This window comes from Pelobates fuscus, chromosome 4 (assembly GCF_036172605.1).
Source record: "Pelobates fuscus isolate aPelFus1 chromosome 4, aPelFus1.pri, whole genome shotgun sequence".
NCBI classification, from domain to species: domain Eukaryota; kingdom Metazoa; phylum Chordata; class Amphibia; order Anura; family Pelobatidae; genus Pelobates; species Pelobates fuscus.
The window spans coordinates 166,429,546-166,449,877 of record NC_086320.1 but is presented as its reverse complement, the minus strand read 5'-3'; the positions used below and the strand labels follow the sequence as shown (position 1 = coordinate 166,449,877).

Genomic DNA, 20,332 nt, shown 5'->3' with positions numbered 1-20,332 from the left:
CAGACCTGTCGGCCGAAACATTACACTTCAGGAAATCACTGGCACCCATCACCACGATCCTGCGGGAACAGAACGTGAGCTATCGCTGAGGCTATCCAGCCAAACTCCTAATATCTCATCCAGAAGCGATCCACCCCATTACAGACGTGACCCAGGGAATCCAAAAGCTGAGGGACTGGGGACTTCTACTCCCATCCACCGAACCCATTAAATCAGCAAAGGTCCCGCGAATGTCGCCGGAGTGGTCGACCCAATGAGACATTCAAGACATACGTAACTATACACCACATACACCTTTAAGTTCAATTAGCAAATGCTGAGCTAGGATACTAGAAACTACCAACAGACACTCTTGCCTTATGGCGCCATACATGCCTAGGTTTACCATTGGCCTTAGCCACTGTAGACCCGAAGCATAGGCAGCATATACTGCTGGTTAGAATTTGACTCTGCCCACTAAGCACACTCTACCCCACAGGGGAAAGGACTGAGCAGCAGAAGATGTCACACACAGACATATTGGCTGAGAATGTTCACAAACATTATATTATGTGTGTTATATAAATGTATTAACTGTTTTGTAGGTTTGTACACTTTGAAGTTGCAATTGCTCTGAGGTTTCTAGGTGAATGACCGACATGTTAGACGGGTTCACCTGCACCCCCTCCCCCCCCCACTAACCGCACCTACTTGCTAGGTTGCGGGACGAGGCCCCGGTCCTGGGAGCCATACTGGGTACACCACCCACAGGTTGTTTCAACCCCCCTCTACCCCCCCCCCCCCTTATTCCTAGACATACAGTCCACACTTTGCAATTTCAGTTCAGATCATTCCCAAAAACAATCCCAGCACTCGGCATATGACAATAATCCCAAGCTACCAATCCAAACAGGCATTGCACAAACCATCACATTGTCCCTTATGGTACTGTTGACCCAATATGAAACTATTGACATATAATGTAAAGGGGTTAAATACCCCAGGCAAGAGACATCTTTTATTACAAGAACTCAAGACTCGGGGGACAGATATCGCCTGCATTCAGGAGACACATTTCAAAAGTACTAAGACCCCCAAAATATACACTAAACTCTTTCCGACTCAATACCATGCGGTTTCGGCAAATAAGACCAAAGGGACATCTATTTTAATCCACAAAGATGTGGCGGTTGTAGAACATGGAAAGTTTGTCGATCCCCAGGGCAGATTTATTATCCTGATAGGCCTCTTCAATAACGCTCAATACACCCTGGTTTCCGCATATTTTCCCAACACGGGTGCAGAGACATTCCTCCAGTGCTTATTGCAAAAAATCGAGATACACAAACTAGGAGGGTTGATCCTCTGCGGAGACTTTAATTTCATTACATCTCCTGAGGAAGATACAACAGCACTACATCAGGGCGTAAGAAGGGGACACATGATATCCATGTGTAAATCGTTAACTACAAGACTCACACTACAACCTATATGACAGCTGGAGAGTCCTTCACCCTGGGGAGAGAGATTATTCCTTTCACTCAAAACTACAGAATACCTACACCCGCATAGACACTTTTTATGTAGACCAACCAACATTGGCACAGGTCTCGACCTGTAACATTGGTGAGATAACTTGGTCGGACCATAGCCCGGTATATCTCAACCTATTCGACTCATTTCAGTTTAAAGGGAGAGGGACCTGGAGGTTAAACGAATCGCTGTTACACGATCACGCTTTCCTAAACCAAGTGAAGACGGGACTAGCTGACTATTTCCAAACAAACTCTAAGGGTGATGTGTCCGATCAAACTGTGTGGTTAGCACACAAGGCCGTTGTGAGAGGACTCTTTATTAGAAGTTCCTCATATCTCAAGAAGTGTAGACAAAAAACCCAACTAGAATGCCAGAAACAATTGGCCGTAGCGACTGCCCAAAACAAACTGAACCCCTCCCACACCTTGGCTAGCCAGGTCCAAACTCTGACAGATCGATTAACCGAACTGAATGCAACAAAAACTGCTTACTTTCTGCAAAAGATGAAAGCAACATCTTATCACCATAGTGGAAAAGCCACAAAATACCTCGCTAACCGACTAAGGGCGTGACTGGCAGCGTCTAAAATAACTCGCCTGCACACCACTGAGGGTAAAAAGGTACAAAACCCCCTAGAGATTTCACAGGAGTTCGCGAATTACTACTCGGGCTTATACAACCTAAAAGAACAACCTAACGTCACCCCCCTAAATGACACTTCGATCCGCACATATCTGACGGAACTTCCCCTCCCGCACCTAGACCAGACCCAACTCACAGCTTTACTCGAGCCAATTACCTTAGACGAAGTCCTGGATACCATCAAACACCTGCCCACGGGGAAATCCCCAGGGGCGGACGGTTTATCCAATGCATACTACAAAACATTTGCGGACTTACTTGGCCCGTGGCTGGTGCGGATGTTTCGGACAGCAACAGACACGGGACAACTCCCTCCCGAGATGCTCCTGGCCACAATAGTAACCTTGCCCAAGCCGGGGAAACCCCCAGATCAATGCAAAAACTTTAGACCCATCTCATTATTGAACTCATATGCTAAGATCTATGCTAAAATATTAACCACCAGAATGGGTAAAATCCTCCCAACATTAATCCATGATGATCAAACTGGGTTTGTGTTGGGGAGGCAGGGAATGGACAATACCCGGAAATTGTCCCTCGTAATGGAGAGGATGAGGGGGTCGGGCCCAGGAGGACTGCTCCTAGCTCTAGATGCCGAGAAAGCCTGCGACCGCCTGGGTTGGCCCTTCCTCCGTCAGGTGTTAGAAAGGTTCGGGTTCCCACATCAATTTATTAACCAGATATTTGCCCTGTACTCCCACCCCACAGCCCAAGTACTACAAGCTGGGTTTTTGTCAAAACCATTCAAAATTACGAACGGCACGAGACAGAGGTGCCCCTTGTCCCCCCTGCTCTATGTGCTGGCCTTAGAGCCTCTACTTGCAGCAATTAGAACCCATCAGGAAATAGACGGGGTAGACTGGCACGAGAGAAAAATAAAGATCAGTGCATTTGCGGATGACATCTTGCTGTACGTAACAAACCCTGAAAAATCCCTACCTATTATCATGACACTCATCACAGAATATGGGACGCTGTCCTACTACTCCCTCAACACCACTAAAACACAGGCACTGGGGCTCCGCCTGGACCCGCAAGTACTAACACGACTGCGGAGAGACTACCCATTTGAATGGAGAAAGGGGAATATAAAATACCTGGGCCTGAAATTCACCAAAAACCCAAATGATATGTTCCCCTCTAACTACAATAGGGTCTGGAAGGAGTGTACTGAGGTCCTGAAGGGCTGTGGACAACTATTTTTATTCTGGTATAATAGCGCTCAAAATGACCATATTGCCAAAACTTCAGTACCTATTTAGGAACCTTACCTGGCGAGTACCAAATTCTTATTTCAAAAGCATACAAACTAAGATGCTACAATTCACCTGGGGCATGGGACGAGCACGAATCTCACAAAAATTGTTAATGGCCCCTGCGAGGAATGGCAGGATGGCATTCCCACACGTCAAATCATATCACCAGACCGCGATATTGACCTCCTTACTCGCACATCTTATCAAAACAAATCAACCCCAGTGGGTAAAAATGGAGAACCAAGCTATAGCTCCCTTCCAAGTCCCTAATCTGTTGTGGCTGAACAAAACCACTAGACCAACCACCCCGAACATGCCCACACAACTTGGCTTAGCATTACATACCTGGGAAATCCACCCACTATCTATGGCAACCCCCATAGAAGCTATCACCTATTGCATCCCTACAGCACCGTGGAAAGAAAAGGGAGCTACACACCTCTCACACATGTACGCTACAGGCAAATTACTGTCCTTCTCGAAGTTATGCTCTCTTTATAATATCCCACACACATCACACTACTCACACGTACAGCTCCAATCCTTTCTACACAGACATAACAAGAAACAGGCACAAGGACACCAAACAAGGAACCCTCGATATGGGAAAAAAATAGGGATTTCAGGAGTACCCCCGCCTAAATTCAAGCCAATATCAGAATGCTACAAACTCATCTAACCATACCAGCCGTTTTACAGCTCCACACAAGCACAACACTGGGCCTCCGACCTGAACACCACTATAACCGAGAATAAATGGAAACACATTGCGTCCTCTGTAAAGAGGATGATTAAGTCAGCCCCACTTATCGAACAATACCAAAAAACAGTGTATAAGTGGTATATGGTGCCAACCCGCCTGCATAGGTTGTACCCTCACACACACCCCGACTTGCTGGAGATGCACACGAGACCTGGGTTCAGTTCTACATACCTGGTGGGGATGCCCTAAATTGGAGAGGTTTTGGAAAGAAGTACGGCAAATTATAACCCGAATCACCAAAACCGACATCAACTTCGAACCCTTGACATTTCTATTACTGGACATTCCCTCCGACTTGCTTGCTAAGGCGAGGAAATTAATATACCATATCCTGTTAACTGCACAAAGAGTAATAGCGAGATCCTGGAAGTCCACCACAGCCCCGAATACCCAACACCTCTTACAAGACATAGATAAACAACTAATATACGAAACGCAATATAACGCAGTGCACTCACGAACACAATGTTATAGGGGAGCGTGGGAGATGTGGAGCTCCTGGAGACTAGAAACCATAGGCCACTCGGTGCCACAGGCCCCCAGGACAACATAGGGACCCCCCTACCTGTCACCCACAGACACAAGATACAATACATATAAAGCCCAATCGGCAGACACAGTAGGGGAGTGACGCAAATATAGGGAAAGAGAGGCAGAAGGGGAAATTAGGAAGGGACAAGCTAGGTCACAGGAGCAACACCTAGTGACTATGGATAACACGATGGTTGGCTACTGCTGCGACACTTACAAGATGTGTAAATGTAACGTACCCATTAGCCTACTGTGGAATGTCAGTACAAGCAACCCCAAACCATCAATTTATGTATGTCGAAAACGGATTGTAAAGCCAAATTGAGAATGAAATGCAAATCTGTAATGTGACTGTTTGTCGTTCCCCCACCCATCCTTTCTCTTCTGTACCCTGCCGCCCGCCCCATCTTATGACATGTTGAAAACTCAATAAACCTCAAATTTAAAAAAAAAAACGAATTTGGTTTCGTCCATTAAGACGAAAACAGCACTGCATATGGGCAAAAAAAATAAAAGCAAGGAGGGAGCAGGCAGCGCTACCAGCTACCTCCTTGTAATAATATTAATTCCAAACCACCCCCACACACACACACACACCATTAAAACTTATGAGGGATCCCCATATTAATAAAAGGGAGGTTAAATCCTCCTGCATGCCCCTACTCGCGGCATGACGCAAGTAGGGGCATGTCACCTAAACAGTGAGCAGTCAGTGGCTCATGCCCCCCATTATTTATTTATTTAGGGTCCCCACCGTCCGCTCATGGTTGGGGTCCTGGGAGGACATTAGGTCACCCCCATTATTTATTTAGGGTCCCCAGCCGCCGCTCATGGGTGAGGACAATGGGGGCATTAGGTCCCCCCCATTATTTATTTTATTTAGGGTCCCCATCCGCCGCTCATGGGTAGGGACCTGGGGGGGGCATTAGGTTCCCCCCATTATTTATGTGTTTAGGGTCCCCACCCGCACTCATGGGTGGGGACCAGGGGGGATATTAGGTCCCCCTTTTAATTAATTAGAGTCCCCACCTGCCGCTCATGGGTGGGAACCAAGGGGGAAATTAGGTTAATAGCCCCCACCCGCGGGTCACGGGTGGGGTGCAGGGGGGGCACCATGTCCCCCCTATTTTAGGTATTTGTGTTCCTCACCACGGGGGAACGGGGGGACCTGTGCCAGGTCCCACCTTATTGCACTAGTGACTGGGCAGCAATAGCTGTCCAGTCACTAGTACTTTAAAATTTGTTTTGGCAACATGCCCCTACTCGCGGCATGCCACAAGTAGAGCATGTGGGAGGAATTAAGAGTGGAATATCAGAGTGACCCCCATACTGATTTATATTTAGTGTTAAATGACAGCGAGCAGCCACTGGCAAGTTGGGGCATGCAGGAGGATTTAACCATCCTTTTATAAATATGGGGGTCATAGTGACCCCCATAGGTTTTAATGGGGTGGAGGGGTTTGGAATTAATATTATTACAAGGAGGTAGCTGGTACAGCTGCTGGCTCCCTCCTTGTTCTTTTCCCCACGCATGCGCACTGTTATTTCATTGTGCTGTGGGGGTTAATTCCCGTGCAGCAGGGAGTCTATTAAACAAACTAAACAAAAAGGTAATGCATTCAGCATTTACCCTTTCGTTTCATTTATATTTAGTTTGTAGGGCTTTTCTTTACATTTTAGTAAACGAATACGATAAATCCCGAATTTTCGTATTCGTACTAAAACTAATGCACATGTCTAATTCCCTTTATGTATTTAAATGTTTCTATCATATCTCCCCTGTCTCGTCTTTCCATCAAGCTATACATGTCAAAATCCTTTAACCTTTCCTTGTAAGTTTTATCCTGCAATCCATGGACTAGTTTAGTAGCCCTTCTCTGAACGCTCTCTAAAGTATTAATATCCTTCTGGAGATACGGTCTCCAGTACTGCGTACAATACTCCAAGTGAGGTATCACCAGTGTTCTGTACAATGGCATGAGCACTTCCCTCTTTCTACTGCTAATACCTCTCCCCATACAACCAAGCATTCTGCTAGCATTTCCTGCTGCTCTATTACATTGTCTGCCTACCTTTAAGTCATCTGAAATAATTACCCCTAAATCCCTTTCCTCAGATGCTGAGGTTAGGACTCTATCAAATATTCTGTCCCCTGCCCTGGGTTGTTACGTCCAAGATGCATTGTCTTGCACTTATATTAGCTGCCACAACTCTGACAATTTTTCTAGTTTACCTAAATCATTTACCATTTGGCTTATCCCTCCTGGCAGGGCCGGACTGGCCCACCGGGAGACCGGGAAATTTCCCGGTGGGCCGGCACACTAGGTGGCCGGTGCGCGGCCGCCTAGTGTGCACCACTGGGCCAGCCTCTTCTCCTGGGGGGCCCAGGATCCGGCCACCTCCGGGCCCCCCGAGGCTGGCCCTGCTTACACCCGGCGGGCAGGCAGGCTCGGCAGTGCGCGAGGGAGCACTCTCCCCTGAGTGCTTCCTCTTCAGCTCCCTCGCGCACCGCACTGATACCGGAGCCGGAAGATGACGTCATCTTCCGGCGCCGGTATCAGTACGCGGCGCGCGAGGGAGCTGAAGAGGAAGCACTCAGGGGAGAGTGCTCCCTCGCGCGCCCGCCAGCCTGACTGCCCGCCAGGTGACCGGCCCCCCAGGAGCCCAGCAGCACCACTGGACCCCAGGGAATCCCCTCAGCACTCCAAAAGGTAAGGAGGCTGGGGGGATTAAATTAAAAAAAAATTTGTTAGTGTGTGTGTGTGTGTTAGTGTTACTGTGAGTGTTAGTGTGTGTGTGTGTGTGTTAGTGTTACTGTGAGTGTTAGTGTGTGTGTTAGTGTTACTGTGAGTGTTAGTGTGTGTGTTAGTGTTACTCTGAGTGTTAGTGTGTGTGTGTGTTTTAGTGTTACTCTGAGTGTTAGTGTGTGTGTGTGTGTGTGTTAGTGTTACTGAGTGTTAGTGTGTGTGTGTTAGTGTTACTGTGAGTGTTAGTGTGTGTGTTCGTGTTACTCTGAGTGTTAGTGTGTGTGTGTGTTAGTGTTACTCTGAGTGTTAGTGTGTGTGTGTGTTAGTGTTACTCTGAGTGTTAGTGTGTGTGTGTGTTAGTGTTACTCTGAGTGTTAGTGTGTGTGTGTGTGTGTGTGTGTGTGTTAGTGTTACTGTGAGTGTTAGTGTGTGTGTTAGTGTTACTCTGAGTGTTAGTGTGTGTGTGTGTGTTAGTGATACTGTGAGTGTTAGTGTGTGTGTGTGTTAGTGTTACTGTGAGTGTTAGTGTGTGTGTTAGTGTTACTGTGTGTGTTAGTGTTACTGTGAGTGTTAGTGTTACTGTGAGTGTTAGTGTGTGTGTGTGTGTGTTAGTGTGTGTGTGTGTGTGTGTGTGTGTTAGTGTTACTGTGAGTGTTAGCGTGTGTGTGTGTGTGTGTGTTACAGTGTGTGTTACTGTTACTGTGAGTGTTAGTGTGTGTGTTACTGTGTGTGTTAGTGTTACTTTGAGTGTTACTGTGAGTGTTAGTGTGTGTGTTAGTGTTAGTGTCAGTGAGTGTGTGTCTGTTAGTGAGTGTCAGTGAGTGTGTTACTGTGTGTGTCTGTTACTGAGTGTGTTTGTGTTAGTGAGTCTGTTTGATGTCTGTTAGTGAGTGTGTGTTTGTCAGTGAGAGTATATGTTTTGTAAGTGAGTGTGTATGTATGTCTGTCGCTGAGTGTGTCTCTGTCAGTAAATGTGTGTGTCTGTTAGCTAGTGTGTATGCGTCTGTTCATGAGAGTGTGTGTGTGTCTTCAGCACTTACCTTTCTCCAGCGCCGGACTCCCTTGGCGCTGGGATCCCTCCGCCGCTCAGCTCCGAATGCGCATGTACGGCAAGAGCCGTGCGCGCATTCAAACCGCCCATAGGAAAGCATTACTCAATGCTTTCCTATGGACGTTCAGTGTCCTAGAATCGCGGAAGCTCCTCTAGCGGCTGTCAGTGAGACAGCCGCTAGAGGCTGCATTAACCCTCAGTGAATCATAGCATAGCTGCAGGGTTAAAACTAGAGGGACCTGACACCCAGACCACTTGAGTTGATGTGATCTGGGTGTCTGTAGTGATCCTTTAAGTGTGTGTGCATCTGCATGCACTGGTGTACATACCGCGGTTGCAGGGGTCGCAACCCCTGCGACCAGGTGCCCGCCGCCATGTGTTGCGGCCCCGGCCTGTGCAGAGTAAGCGTGCGGGGGGGGCCCACGGATCAATTTTCGCACCGGGGCCCGCATAGGTCATGTGTACGCCACTGGGTAGGGGAGCTTCTGTTCCCCTACCCGGTCTGACAGGAACCTGCAAGCGAGAACGCTCCTCCCGCGAGCAGGCAGGTTGGAGCGTTGCCGTGCGTTACCATGGCAACGCTCCGACCTGCCTGCTGTTCTCGCGGGAGTAGAGCGAAGTCAGCCTGCAGCCAGAGGAGCTGCAGGCTGAACAGCACGCGCCACCACTGGACCACCAGGGATTGAAAAGTTCCCCCTCTCCCCTGGGCCCTGACAAAGGTAAAGGGGGAGGGGATTACATTTTTTTTTTTTTATATAAATATATCAATGCTATAACCCCCCCATACACACACTACACTCCTCCCCCCCAACAACAGCACCCCTCCACACACACAGAACCCCCCCACACACAGAACACCTTCACACCTTCACGCACACAGAACTCCTTCACGCACACAGAACCCCTCCACACATAAAAAGCATCCCTCCACGCACACAGCACCCCTTCACGCACACAGAACCCCTTCACGCACACAGCACCCCTTTACGCACACAGCACCCCTCCACGCACAAACGATTTCTTTCATGTTTGAGTGATAGTTTTCAGTTTTTTTCCCGCTTCCATATCTGCGCACTATGCTGGCGTGATGCATTACGGGGCTGGTATGGAATTTTTTTCCAGGGCTGCTTTTCATTCCCAGTCCGGCCCTGCCTCCTGGAACATCAACCCTGTTACATATCTTAGTATCATTAGCAAAAAGACACACCTTATCCTCAAGACCTTCCGCAATACCACTAATAAAAATATTAAAGAGAATGGGTCCAAATACAGATCCCTGAGATACCCCACTGATGACAAGACCATGCTTCGAATATACTCCATTCACTACAACCCTCTGTTGCCTGTCACTCAGCCACTGCCTTACCCATTCAACAATATTGGAATCCAAACTTAAAGATTGCAGTTTATTGATAAGCCTTCTATGTGCAACAGTGTCAAAAGCCTTACTGAAATCGAGGTAAGCAATGTCGACTGCACCACCCTGATCTATTATTTTAGTTACCCAATCAACAAAAATCAACTAGATAAGTTTGGCATGATCTCCCTGAAGTAAACCCATGTTGTCTCTGATCTTAAAATTCATGTGATTTCAGATGTTCAACAATCCTATACTTTAACCTGGTTTCCATTACTTTCCCCACTACTTAAGTAAGGCTTACTGGCCTATAGTTGCCCGACTCCTCCCTACTATCTTTCTTGTGCATGGGCACAACATTTGCTAACTTCCAATCTTCTGGGACTACTCCTGTTAACAATGATTGGTTAAATAAATCTGTTAATTGTGTTGCTAGTACACTACTAAGCTCTTTTAATAACTTTGAGTGTATTCCATCAGGCCCCATTGACTTATTTGTCTTTACTTTTGACAGTTGAAATAGAAACTCTTCCTCTGTAAACTCACATGTAACAAATTACTCATTTATGCTTTTTCCTAACTGAGGCCCCTTTCCTGCATTTTCATTTGTAAATACTGAACAAAAATATTCATTGATTCAGTCAGCTAGACCTTTATCCTCTTCTACATACCTTCCTTCTTTTGTTTTTAATCTGATTAATCTTTGTTTTACTTTCCTTTTCTCATTTATGTGTCTAAAACATGTTTTGTCCCTTTTTTAACTGACTGTGCTATTTTCTCTTCTATGTGTGCTTTGGAGGCTCTTATAACTTGCTTAGCCTCTTTCTGCCTAATCATATAGATCATTCTGTCTTCCTCACTCTGGGTTTTTTATAATTACTAAATGCTAACTTTTTGTTTTTTTACTATTTTGGCCACATCTGCGGAGTACCACAGTGGTTTCTTAATTTTTTTGCTTTTACTGACAAGCCTAATGCAATTTTCTGTTGCCTTAAGCAGTGCAACTTTTAAATAATCCCATTTCATTTGGACTCAATTTAAACTGCTCCAGTCTGACAAGGACTCCTTTACGCATATTCTAATTTTAGAAAAGTCTGTTTTTCTAAAGTCTAAAACTTTTGATTTTGTGTGGTGTGACTCAGTCACTGTTCTTATATTAAACCACACTGCCTGATGATCACTGGAACCTAAACTTTCACCTACAGTAATATCGGATACCAAATCTCCATTTGTTAACACTAAATCTAGTATGGCCTCTTTACGAGTTGGCTCCTCAATGACTTGATTTAGAGACAATCCTACAGTAGGGAGTTTAGAATATGTGTGCGAGGGAATGTGGGAGAGGGAAGATGGTTGATTACACATTGCCAAAATAGTAAGTGACTCCTGAAAAGTATTCTTTGGATGTTGCAGCTCTCTTTTTTGCTTTTTCTAAATCCTGATGACTTATCTTTTCAGGGAGAAAGAGGTATCCCAGGACCAAAAGGAACTAGCGGATTTCCTGGCCTAAAGGTATAATTGTTTTAATATTAAGCAGTATAATAAAACATTGTTCACCAACATTAAAAAGAACATCTGAGTTGTTTGTTTAGTAATGTACACTCTGTGTGTATAGAGCACTATTCTAAGCATTATACTTATGAATACATGCATAAAATAGCTTTGATTGTTGTTGATAATGGGAGATAGATAATATTTCTACTATTTACATGAGGGTCGTGAGGGATCTTCCAAGATAGCTTCCATAGATGCATTCAGTTGATCCCACAATTCATAGCATGCAGCTGTACACTAAGAATTCTGGACTGCTGTTTATGTCAGTGGTGCCATTTTTTTCCCCCAAGACATTTTACTGTTTTGAATGAGACCAAAGGACATACAGATGTTGGAGTTATAATGCTGACCACTGTAAGAAGTATATACAAGAAAAAATCCATAAATAAAAATAACAAAATAAAGTATTGTTAAGTTCTAATATTACATAGATGAGAACAATTAATATTTCGCATCGAAAACACGGTCCCTTTCAAATAACTGACGTTCGTGGGAACATGTTATGAAATAGATTTTGAGTTGTCCTACCTGGAAACTTCCCACAAAGAATCTTGTGCTCTTATATTAAAATATTAAAATATCAGTGACAGAGAGGTAAATTGTAGACAAGAGGGAAAACATATTAGGAATACTTTTTACATTAAAAAGTATGCCTTTCCAAACAATGTGAAAAGTACTACATATAGATAAGTAGTATTGCATGTAGATAAGATGTTATTCCCTAGAAAGAACCTCACTGAAAAAGTATCTATAATGTTAGTTTGGGGGTGATGTGCCTGTTGATCTTAGACCTGTTTGGAATAAGCAAACAAAGAGAAGGGCAGGAGGATTCATGTTTATCTAAAGGTGGAATACCAATATAGGTATACCAATACCTTCACTCAACATACTCTGGTACTAGTTAGTAGACCTACACCTCATATTTTCTGTTTACCTGTTTTTTTTTGTTTTTTGTTTTTTTATTGGTTTTCTGGTGATACCTTCCCTCAGAATTTAATTAGGGGAGTAGTCGCACCTTTTAATCAATAACAGCATTAAAAGTTAAGTTTTATTCATATACTCGTTCAGTCACTAATTATCTATCGTAATCAACTTTCTTTTTTTTTTTTTTGTAAATCTTTCTTCATTAGAATTGTTCAAATTATAAACAGTAAGCAAGAAAGCAAATCAAGTGAAACTTGCAGGTTTCTGTCTTTAGTAAAGCAAACAGCAACTCGAGATGCGCAGATCTCTACATTAGCATCAGCAGGGAGGCTCGCAGGTCTCCGAATAAAGTAGGCGCACGGTGTGCGAGATAATGGTATCATATAAGTCGACCTGTTAAGAACAAACCGGGGGTATCACATAATACAATTATACGTTGCGAGTGGATACAGTTAGTAATTAGGCATGTCATTCTCGGTACTTAATAATAACACATGTAGGGTAGGCTATACCCAAGGTACATGGGAAGGTAAAAGCGTTATAATGGGATGTCTAAGGATTAGCCTAGCAGGTGTCTCGCAGGCCCCTCTCGGGTGCGAACTCGCGGGTTTTGCGTTAGGGCCCATGGTCGAACCCTAGGGAGTAGGGAAGGAGGAGTAGCTAAAGTCGGGTTTCGCGTTAATTACACCCAGTGTGTGTAACTTAGCCTCTGTGAAGTAGGCGATATTGGTTACGGTCCTTATCCCCGACCCTCCCTGCAGAGCCTGCGGTTCGCGAGTGTCCCAGTGTGCAAGTGTCCTGTTGTCCGCATTGACAGTGTAGTAAGCGTGTGTTGGTACGTATGACCAGAGGGTAGCGTAAGTATCCGTGTTAGCGCAGGATGAGTGTGGTGCCGGTCTATGTGATACATTACCGAGAGCTGTGGGCCTGAGCCGTCCAATATCGCATGGTGAGTTGTGATAGTGCGCAATACTAAAATATAAAATATAACTCGCGGTTCCCAGGGAATGGGTATATGTCCGAGCCCCGCGAGTGCTAAAAGTAAATGTGTCCTGAAGGTGTAGTGAACTGTATGTATGTTTTTTTTTTGTTTTGTTTTTTATTGTGTGCCTTAAGGTCCTGCCTGTGTCCTCCTGGTCTCAGGGCCCTTTTGGCCTAGTAGTTGCGAGAGTGAAAGAGGGTGAGGAAGGATTAAGTGAAAAAAAGGGGGGGGGGAGGATGATTAGTAGGAGGTCGGGCTGCGTCAAGTGGGGCCCACGGCGATTGCCCTTCCACCAGAGGGTACAGAGGTGGTGTCCGATTGTCTATAACGAGTAATGTATGTGAACCATGGAAGCCACATTTCCAAATGTTTCGTTTCTCGGCCAGTTAGGGTAGCATGCATGCCTTCCGCCCCATGTATATCTTCGACCCTATGAATCCATTCTTTCTTAGTGGGCGGGTCGTGTTGTTTCCAATGTGCCGGTATGTTAGCTTTGGCAGCGTTGAGCAAGTGGCGTAGTATGGACCGTTTGTACATCTGGGTGGGTTGTGTCGATATGTGTAGCAGGGCTAGTTCTGCTGTCCATTCCGATATGTCTCCCAGGATGTCGGAGACAGCGTCCTTGATCATTGCCCAATATGGGACGATGTCTTTGCATTCCCACCAGATATGTATAAGCGAGCCGCGGTCCGCCTGGCACCTCCAGCACAGCGGGGTGATCGATGGATAGATCCGGTGTAGCACGGTCGGGGTCCTGTACCAGGAGGAGATCAGTTTGTAGTTGACCTCCACAGTAGTGCCGTGTCCCATTGCGCTGGAGTTAGTGTCTTTCCAAGTTGGGTTTCCCATTGGCGGCGGAATGTGGAGGCCTGGGTCAAGTCTCCTGTTAGTAAGTGTTGGTACAGTGTCGAGATTGCATGGTCTAGCTGGTCGCCTCGGTCGCAGAGTCCCTCAAACCAGGTGAGATCCCGGTGTAGCAGATCCCTGTGCGGGATAGAGTTGTAGTAGTGTTGCAGTTGTAGATACCTGAGTACCGCGAGGGGTGTCCCGGGGTTTGTACCTAGGAGCGAGGCAAAGTCTCGTAGTTTGCCCCTTTCAAGGACCTGGTAGATGGGGATGTAGTCCCTGTCACTCGCGATGGGCCAAGCCCCCGATGGTATACCTCCGGCGACCGCCGTGTTATGTGTGAGTGGGATCATAGGGCTAGGGGAGGGTGAAATGTGGTCCAGGCTCTTTAGTGACCTCCAACCAAGTAATGTTTGTCGTATCGGACTTCCTTCTTCCTCACTAAGCATCCGTCCCCCTGAGTTCCCCCAAACTTCCATCTCGAGTGATGGTCCGACTAGGCCTTTGTCTAAGGTAACCCATTGCTTTTCCGTGGGGCTAAGGTGCCAGTCCAGAATTTGTTGCATAATCGTAGCTTGGTTGTATTTCTTGATGTCTGGGAGTGCAAGCCCTCCGTGATTCCTCGGTCGGCAAAGGATGTCATGTCGGATTCTGGAGCAGCCTCCGCGCCACACGAACTTGATAATAGCCGTTTTTAGGGTGGAAAAGAAGGTGCTCGGTATGGCCAGCGGGATCGTCTGCATGAGGTAGAGGATTCTCGGTAAGACATTCATTTTGATCACGGCCACTCTGCCGTGCCATGTTAAGTGAGGGTGAGACCACCTGTTCAGGTCCGTTACAACCGACTTAAGGAGAGGGTCAAAGTTGAATCGATAAGAGTCCTCCGGGGCCGTGGTTACCCAGACTCCCAGGTACTTCATTTTACCACGGCACCATCTGAAGGGGAATTGCGAGCCCAGGGATGCGTATTCCTCCGTAGGGATTGTGATGTTCAGGACTTCGCATTTTGAGAGGTTGAGCTTGAAGCCCGAGATATGGCCGAATTTTTCGAATTCTGAGAGAAGACAAGGGAGTGTCGTCCTGGGGTTTTGTATAAAGAACAAGAGGTCATCGGCGTATGCGGCTACTTTGTGGTGTGTAGTCTGCCAGGTGTACCCTTGGATGTCCGGGTTCGAACGGATCGCCTGGAGTAACGGTTCCAATGACATTGCGAATAGAAGAGGCGAGAGCGGGCAGCCCTGGCGAGTGCCATTGCTGATCGCGAAGTCGGCGGTCGTGGACCCGTTGACCCTCACAGTCGCGTGCGGCTTACTGTATAGTGCCGATATCCAGGTGAGGAACCTCTGCCCACATCCCATCTGCTCTAAAGTTGTTAGCATGTACTTCCAATCGACCCTTTCAAATGCTTTCTCCGCATCTGTTGAAAGAAGTAATAGTCGTGTTTTCGTCTTTCTGGCGTGTTGTTGAATGGAGAACAGGCGTAGGGTGCTATCCCTCGCCTCACGTCCCGGAATAAAGCCCGTCTGGTCCACATAAACTAGGTCTGGTAGGAGGTGGTTAAGTCTACTTGCCATGACCTTCGTAAACAGCTTGGTGTCAACATTTAAGAGAGAGATGGGGCGGTAGCTACCGCAAAGTAGCGGGTCCTTTCCTGGCTTGAGCATAACTGTAATGGTGGCCGCTAGGGACTCTGCGCCCAAATTCCCACCTTCGCCCACCGCATTAAGCGCTTTTGTCAGCCATGGCAACAAGAGGCTGGAGAAACCCTTGTAGTATCCAGACGAGAAGCCGTCCGGTCCCGGGGCCTTGCCTGGTTTGGATGCTTTAAGGGCCGCCGCTAACTCTTCCACGCTGATCGGTGCGTCGAGCGCGTTCGCCGGGTCCCGGTCAATCGTGTTGGGGATCGTGTTGGACAGGTATTCCGCTATGCGCCTAGCGTGGTGTTCGTCTTGTGCGCTCTGTTGAGGTGGATGTAGGTTGTAGAGGTTTTGATAAAATGTCCGGAATTCGTTGGCTATCCTCTGCGGGAAAGGGGATATTTCATTCGAAGCCAAGCGTAATTTACGTATTTGCGTGCGAGGCATAGGGCCTTTCAATAGTCTTGCTAGGTATTTCCCCCCTTTATTGGCATGAGCATAGTAAAACCCCTTCGTACGTTGTAGGGAGCGAAGGAGTTTTCTGGTAATGAGGTCCTTAAGTCTCCTCCTGTGTTCCATCAGTTCCCCGTAGATTCCATTCAGTTGTGAGCGTTTATGTTGACCTTCCAAGGAGGTTATCTTCTGGTATAGGTCAGCCATTTCAATCATATTTGCCTTTCGTTTGTGCGATGCAATGCGGATAAGTACACCGCGAATAACGCTTTTGTGGGCTTCCCATACGGAGATTGGAGAAACGTCGGGGGTATCGTTCTCCCTGAAGTAGTGTTCTAGTTCCTGATTTATCTGGTCCTTCGCGGCGGGGTCCAGCAGTAGTGCCTCGTTGAGCCTCCATGTCCATGAAGATGGGCGGAACAGGGGGGACTCCAGCTCCATCCAGACCGAACCGTGATCCGACCAGGTGGCAGGGTCTATCTCGGATTTAAGCAGGCGGGTAAGACCTTCTTGTGCAACGAAAAGGTAGTCTATACGCGAGTATCGGTTGTGGAGGACAGAGTAGTAGGTGTAGTCCTTCTCCGATGGGTGAAGTGTCCTCTAGCAGTCGGCTAACCTCAGTTCCTCCAGGGATCTACGGATAGATCGCAGGTTGGTCTGTGGGATGCAGCTGTGTCCCGACGAAGAGTCCATCAATGGGTCTAGGGGTACATTAAAGTCACCCCCCACGATTAGGACGCCATCCGTGAAGTCTTCAAGTAAATGCAGGGCGTTTCGAAGGAAGGGAGCTTGCCGCCTATTGGGGGCATAGATGTTGGCAAAGGTGTATATCTTATCTGCGATGACCCCTTTAAGGAAGAGGTATCGTCCTTGGGAATCTTGAGCATGTTCGAGTTCCTTGAATTCGAGGTTAGCAGCCAGGATGATAGCCGTCCCTGCTTTGTGGGCCGTCGGATGATTGGAGAAGAAGTTATTTGGATAGTGCCTATTTTGGAGTGTAGGTGCCGCGCCCGTTTTGAAGTGGGTTTCCTGGATCATGGCTACTGATATGTGTTTCTTCTTCAGTTCCCTCAGGAGGTGCGACCTTCGTTCGGGTATGTTAAGTCCTCTACAATTCTGTGTGAGGACCCTAATAGGCGTATCGTGGTAGGCCATCTCTTATGATACAGTATGGGTAGAAGCCGGGATCACCACTGTATCTAGGTATTCCGTGATCTCTGGGGGGTATCTCCTGAGCGTGCCGCCTTGACGCAGGCCGACGTTGGGGGGGGGGGAGAGAGGGAGAGAGTAAAGAGGGAAGCAGGGGAAAGCGGGAGTAGCGCCAAGTATGTAAGACCAGGGTCCGGGTTCCAGGAGGACGACGTCCGTCTAGAGCTAGTATAGGGAAAGGGAATTTAGTGTCTAATCTAGGTCTGGTGTGATCCTATGAAAGAAGATGTGGGTGGTAGATCTCGTGCTGCAACCAGTGCTAGTGGTACCTCGGTCCGGTACCCGCCCAGGAAGGAGGGAAACCACAGCCTAGCTGCTCAACTCGTAGCATGAGTGTATAGTGTGGGAAGCGCGGGTCAGGCTCCGCCCAAGAGGGTAGGTCGATCAGGTGAGGGAAATGTCCGCCCCGCCTGTCCCCTGTCTGCTAGCGTGGGGCTAAATATGTCAGAGCGTAGTCAATGGGTGTGTCCAAGTTCCCTGATGCCTCAGGGCCATAGTAAAGGGGCTAAATGCCCGTGAGGATATCCGTCCCAGGACCATCTCCATCCCCCGTGGACCCCTCCCAGCTCTTTCCCAGGTCGTAGTCAGGTGCCTCATATTATAGTACAATGACATCCCACTCAGGTAACGCAGACACCAATACTGTAACTATCTGGCATGGTGGGTCCGCGCTGTCTGATGGGATTAGCATATGGTTGAACAGATACGAGCCTCATCATTACAAGGACAAAGGCACTTAATAAAGCAATGCGGTAACAATATGCGTGAGCAAACAAGTCATTCAGAACAAACAAAACATGGTTCAACAAATTAGTAGGGGTCCCCCGACGTGGCCCCCAGACCACACCCCAAACCTTCAACATCCGCTAGTTGCCCGTAGGGTACTCTCTATCACTAAGGTCATCCATGGCATGCAGGGGGGGGGGGAGGGAAAGGGGGGGGACCTCTGAGTCTGGCAGTAACGTGGATGCGTGGGGGGGGGGGAGGAAACTGTCACTCTACGTCACCGGACCAAAGCAACCTCTCCGGTCAGCCTGTGGCATCTAAGCAGAGGGGAAAACATAGCTAGGGGCGTGTACGACTTCCCTCCTAGTGCCCCCCACCCCACACCCTACCCCCGAAAACATTTTGCAATTATATACATATGCAATTAGACGGAGAGTATAGGCAAGATGGAAGCATATCTACGTGGCAGCATGGAGGCCAGGGATTTCAGGGTATTATCCACAGTCCGTGCTGCTTCTATGTCACCGTGCCACCCCACCCCCACCCATCAACATGTGATGTCCGAGCAAGGGGAGAGTGATAGCAAAAAACACGCATAATATCCCCCCCATGTCCCCAACCCCGCACCCCACACCCGAAAACATTTGCAAAGATACATATGCGATGTGATGGAGAGCATAGATAAATGTATCTACCTGGCCGCAGGGGAGACAAGATTTTCAGGGTTCTGTCCATAGCCCATGTTGCCCCCATGTCACCATGCCATACCACCCCCATCCGTTAACGTCCCGTATCCGGGTGAGAGGAGAGATAGGACAAAGGACACGTATGATGTCCCCCCCCACCCCACACCCCACATCCAAAGACATTTGTGGGTATAAATAGGCTGTTAGGTGGGGAATACAGATAAAGCGAAAACGTATCTATGTGGCGGCCTGGGAGCCAGGTCTCTCAGGGTGTTGTCTCCATGTGGTGTAACGGCTGATCTTAATCTCCCCCCTCCCAAACAAACAAACGTGCCCCAGTCCCAATGAAGAGGCTTCGTTACGGGTGGGAAGGTGAGGGGGCACCCGCATGGGGCGGCACCAGCAGAGCTCAATCAAGCTGAAATTTGCCCCAGGGCCTAGGTCCCCACCCCAAGGACACCCCAACAACCCCCCCCAAAAAGGTGTCCCATCGTACCTGTGAGTGGATCCCACCCCGGTGAGGCCCAAGCAGGCTGAGTAGGCAGGTATCAACAGCCATAGGTGGGGTTCGGGAGCCAAGCCGGGGTGCTGCTCGGGTCCAGGGCCCAGTGCATATGGGGCAGGTCTCATTCTTCCGGGGAAGTCGGATTTCTGCGCCGTCTGGGAGGCTGAGCGGAGGGGGAGCGCGCCTCTCTTCGCCTAGGCGGTCTCTGCGGTCTCGGTGGGGGGGCCGACTGGCCCAAGATCCAGTTAGGCACTGCAGGAGAGGGAAGGCCCAGGTCTTCCATGAACCGAGGAACATCTTCAGGCCAGCGTATAGAAGTCCATCCATTGCGGTGCCTGGCCAGGAGAGCGAAGGGGAACCCCCATTTGTAGGTGATGTCGTGTTCCCGTAGTGCAGCAGTCACAGGGCGAAGGGCCCGCCGGGCCTCTAGGGTGAGCGGGGAGAGGTCATTATAGAGTGTGACTTGCGTACCTCTGTATGGCCATGTTGGTCTCTCCCTGGCCTTCCTCATAATGGTGTCTTTAATGGGGTAGGAGTGGAGACGGCATATGAGGTCCCTCGGGCCGTCCTCCAAAGATCTGGGCCTTGTAATCCTGTGAGCTCTCTCGAATTCTATATGTTCTGGGGAGGTCGGCTGCAGGATGGACTGGAATATTTCGGTGAGAATGTCAACAACATTTTCCGCCGCTCCTTCGGCCTCAGGGACTCCCCTGATACGTATATTACACCTCCGACCTCTGTTATCTAGGTCTTCGAGGTGTCTCCTCATCGAGAGAAGCATCGTACCCTGACGAGATATTGCTGTGTCTGCGGATGTTTGACGTGTGGTGAGGGCCTCAGCGGCCTCCTCTGTGCGGGCAATGCGATCCGCATGGGATGAGACCTCCGCTCTGATCCCGGCTATTTCGGCTCGGAAGGTCTCCTGAATAGTGGAGGTAAGGGCCCTCA

The 20,332-nt window shown here is 48.1% G+C and overlaps 1 protein-coding gene across 1 annotated transcript in view; it reads left to right on the top strand.

The window, feature by feature from the left end:
- LOC134608703 (collagen alpha-1(XXI) chain-like) overlaps positions 1 to 20,332 on the top strand; it is a 151,640-nt gene that overhangs the window by 111,672 nt on the left and 19,636 nt on the right. The window contains exon 18 of the mRNA XM_063451746.1: positions 11,321 to 11,374. Coding sequence (XP_063307816.1) covers positions 11,321 to 11,374 — 54 coding nt within the window. The remainder of the gene's footprint in view (positions 1 to 11,320; positions 11,375 to 20,332) is intronic.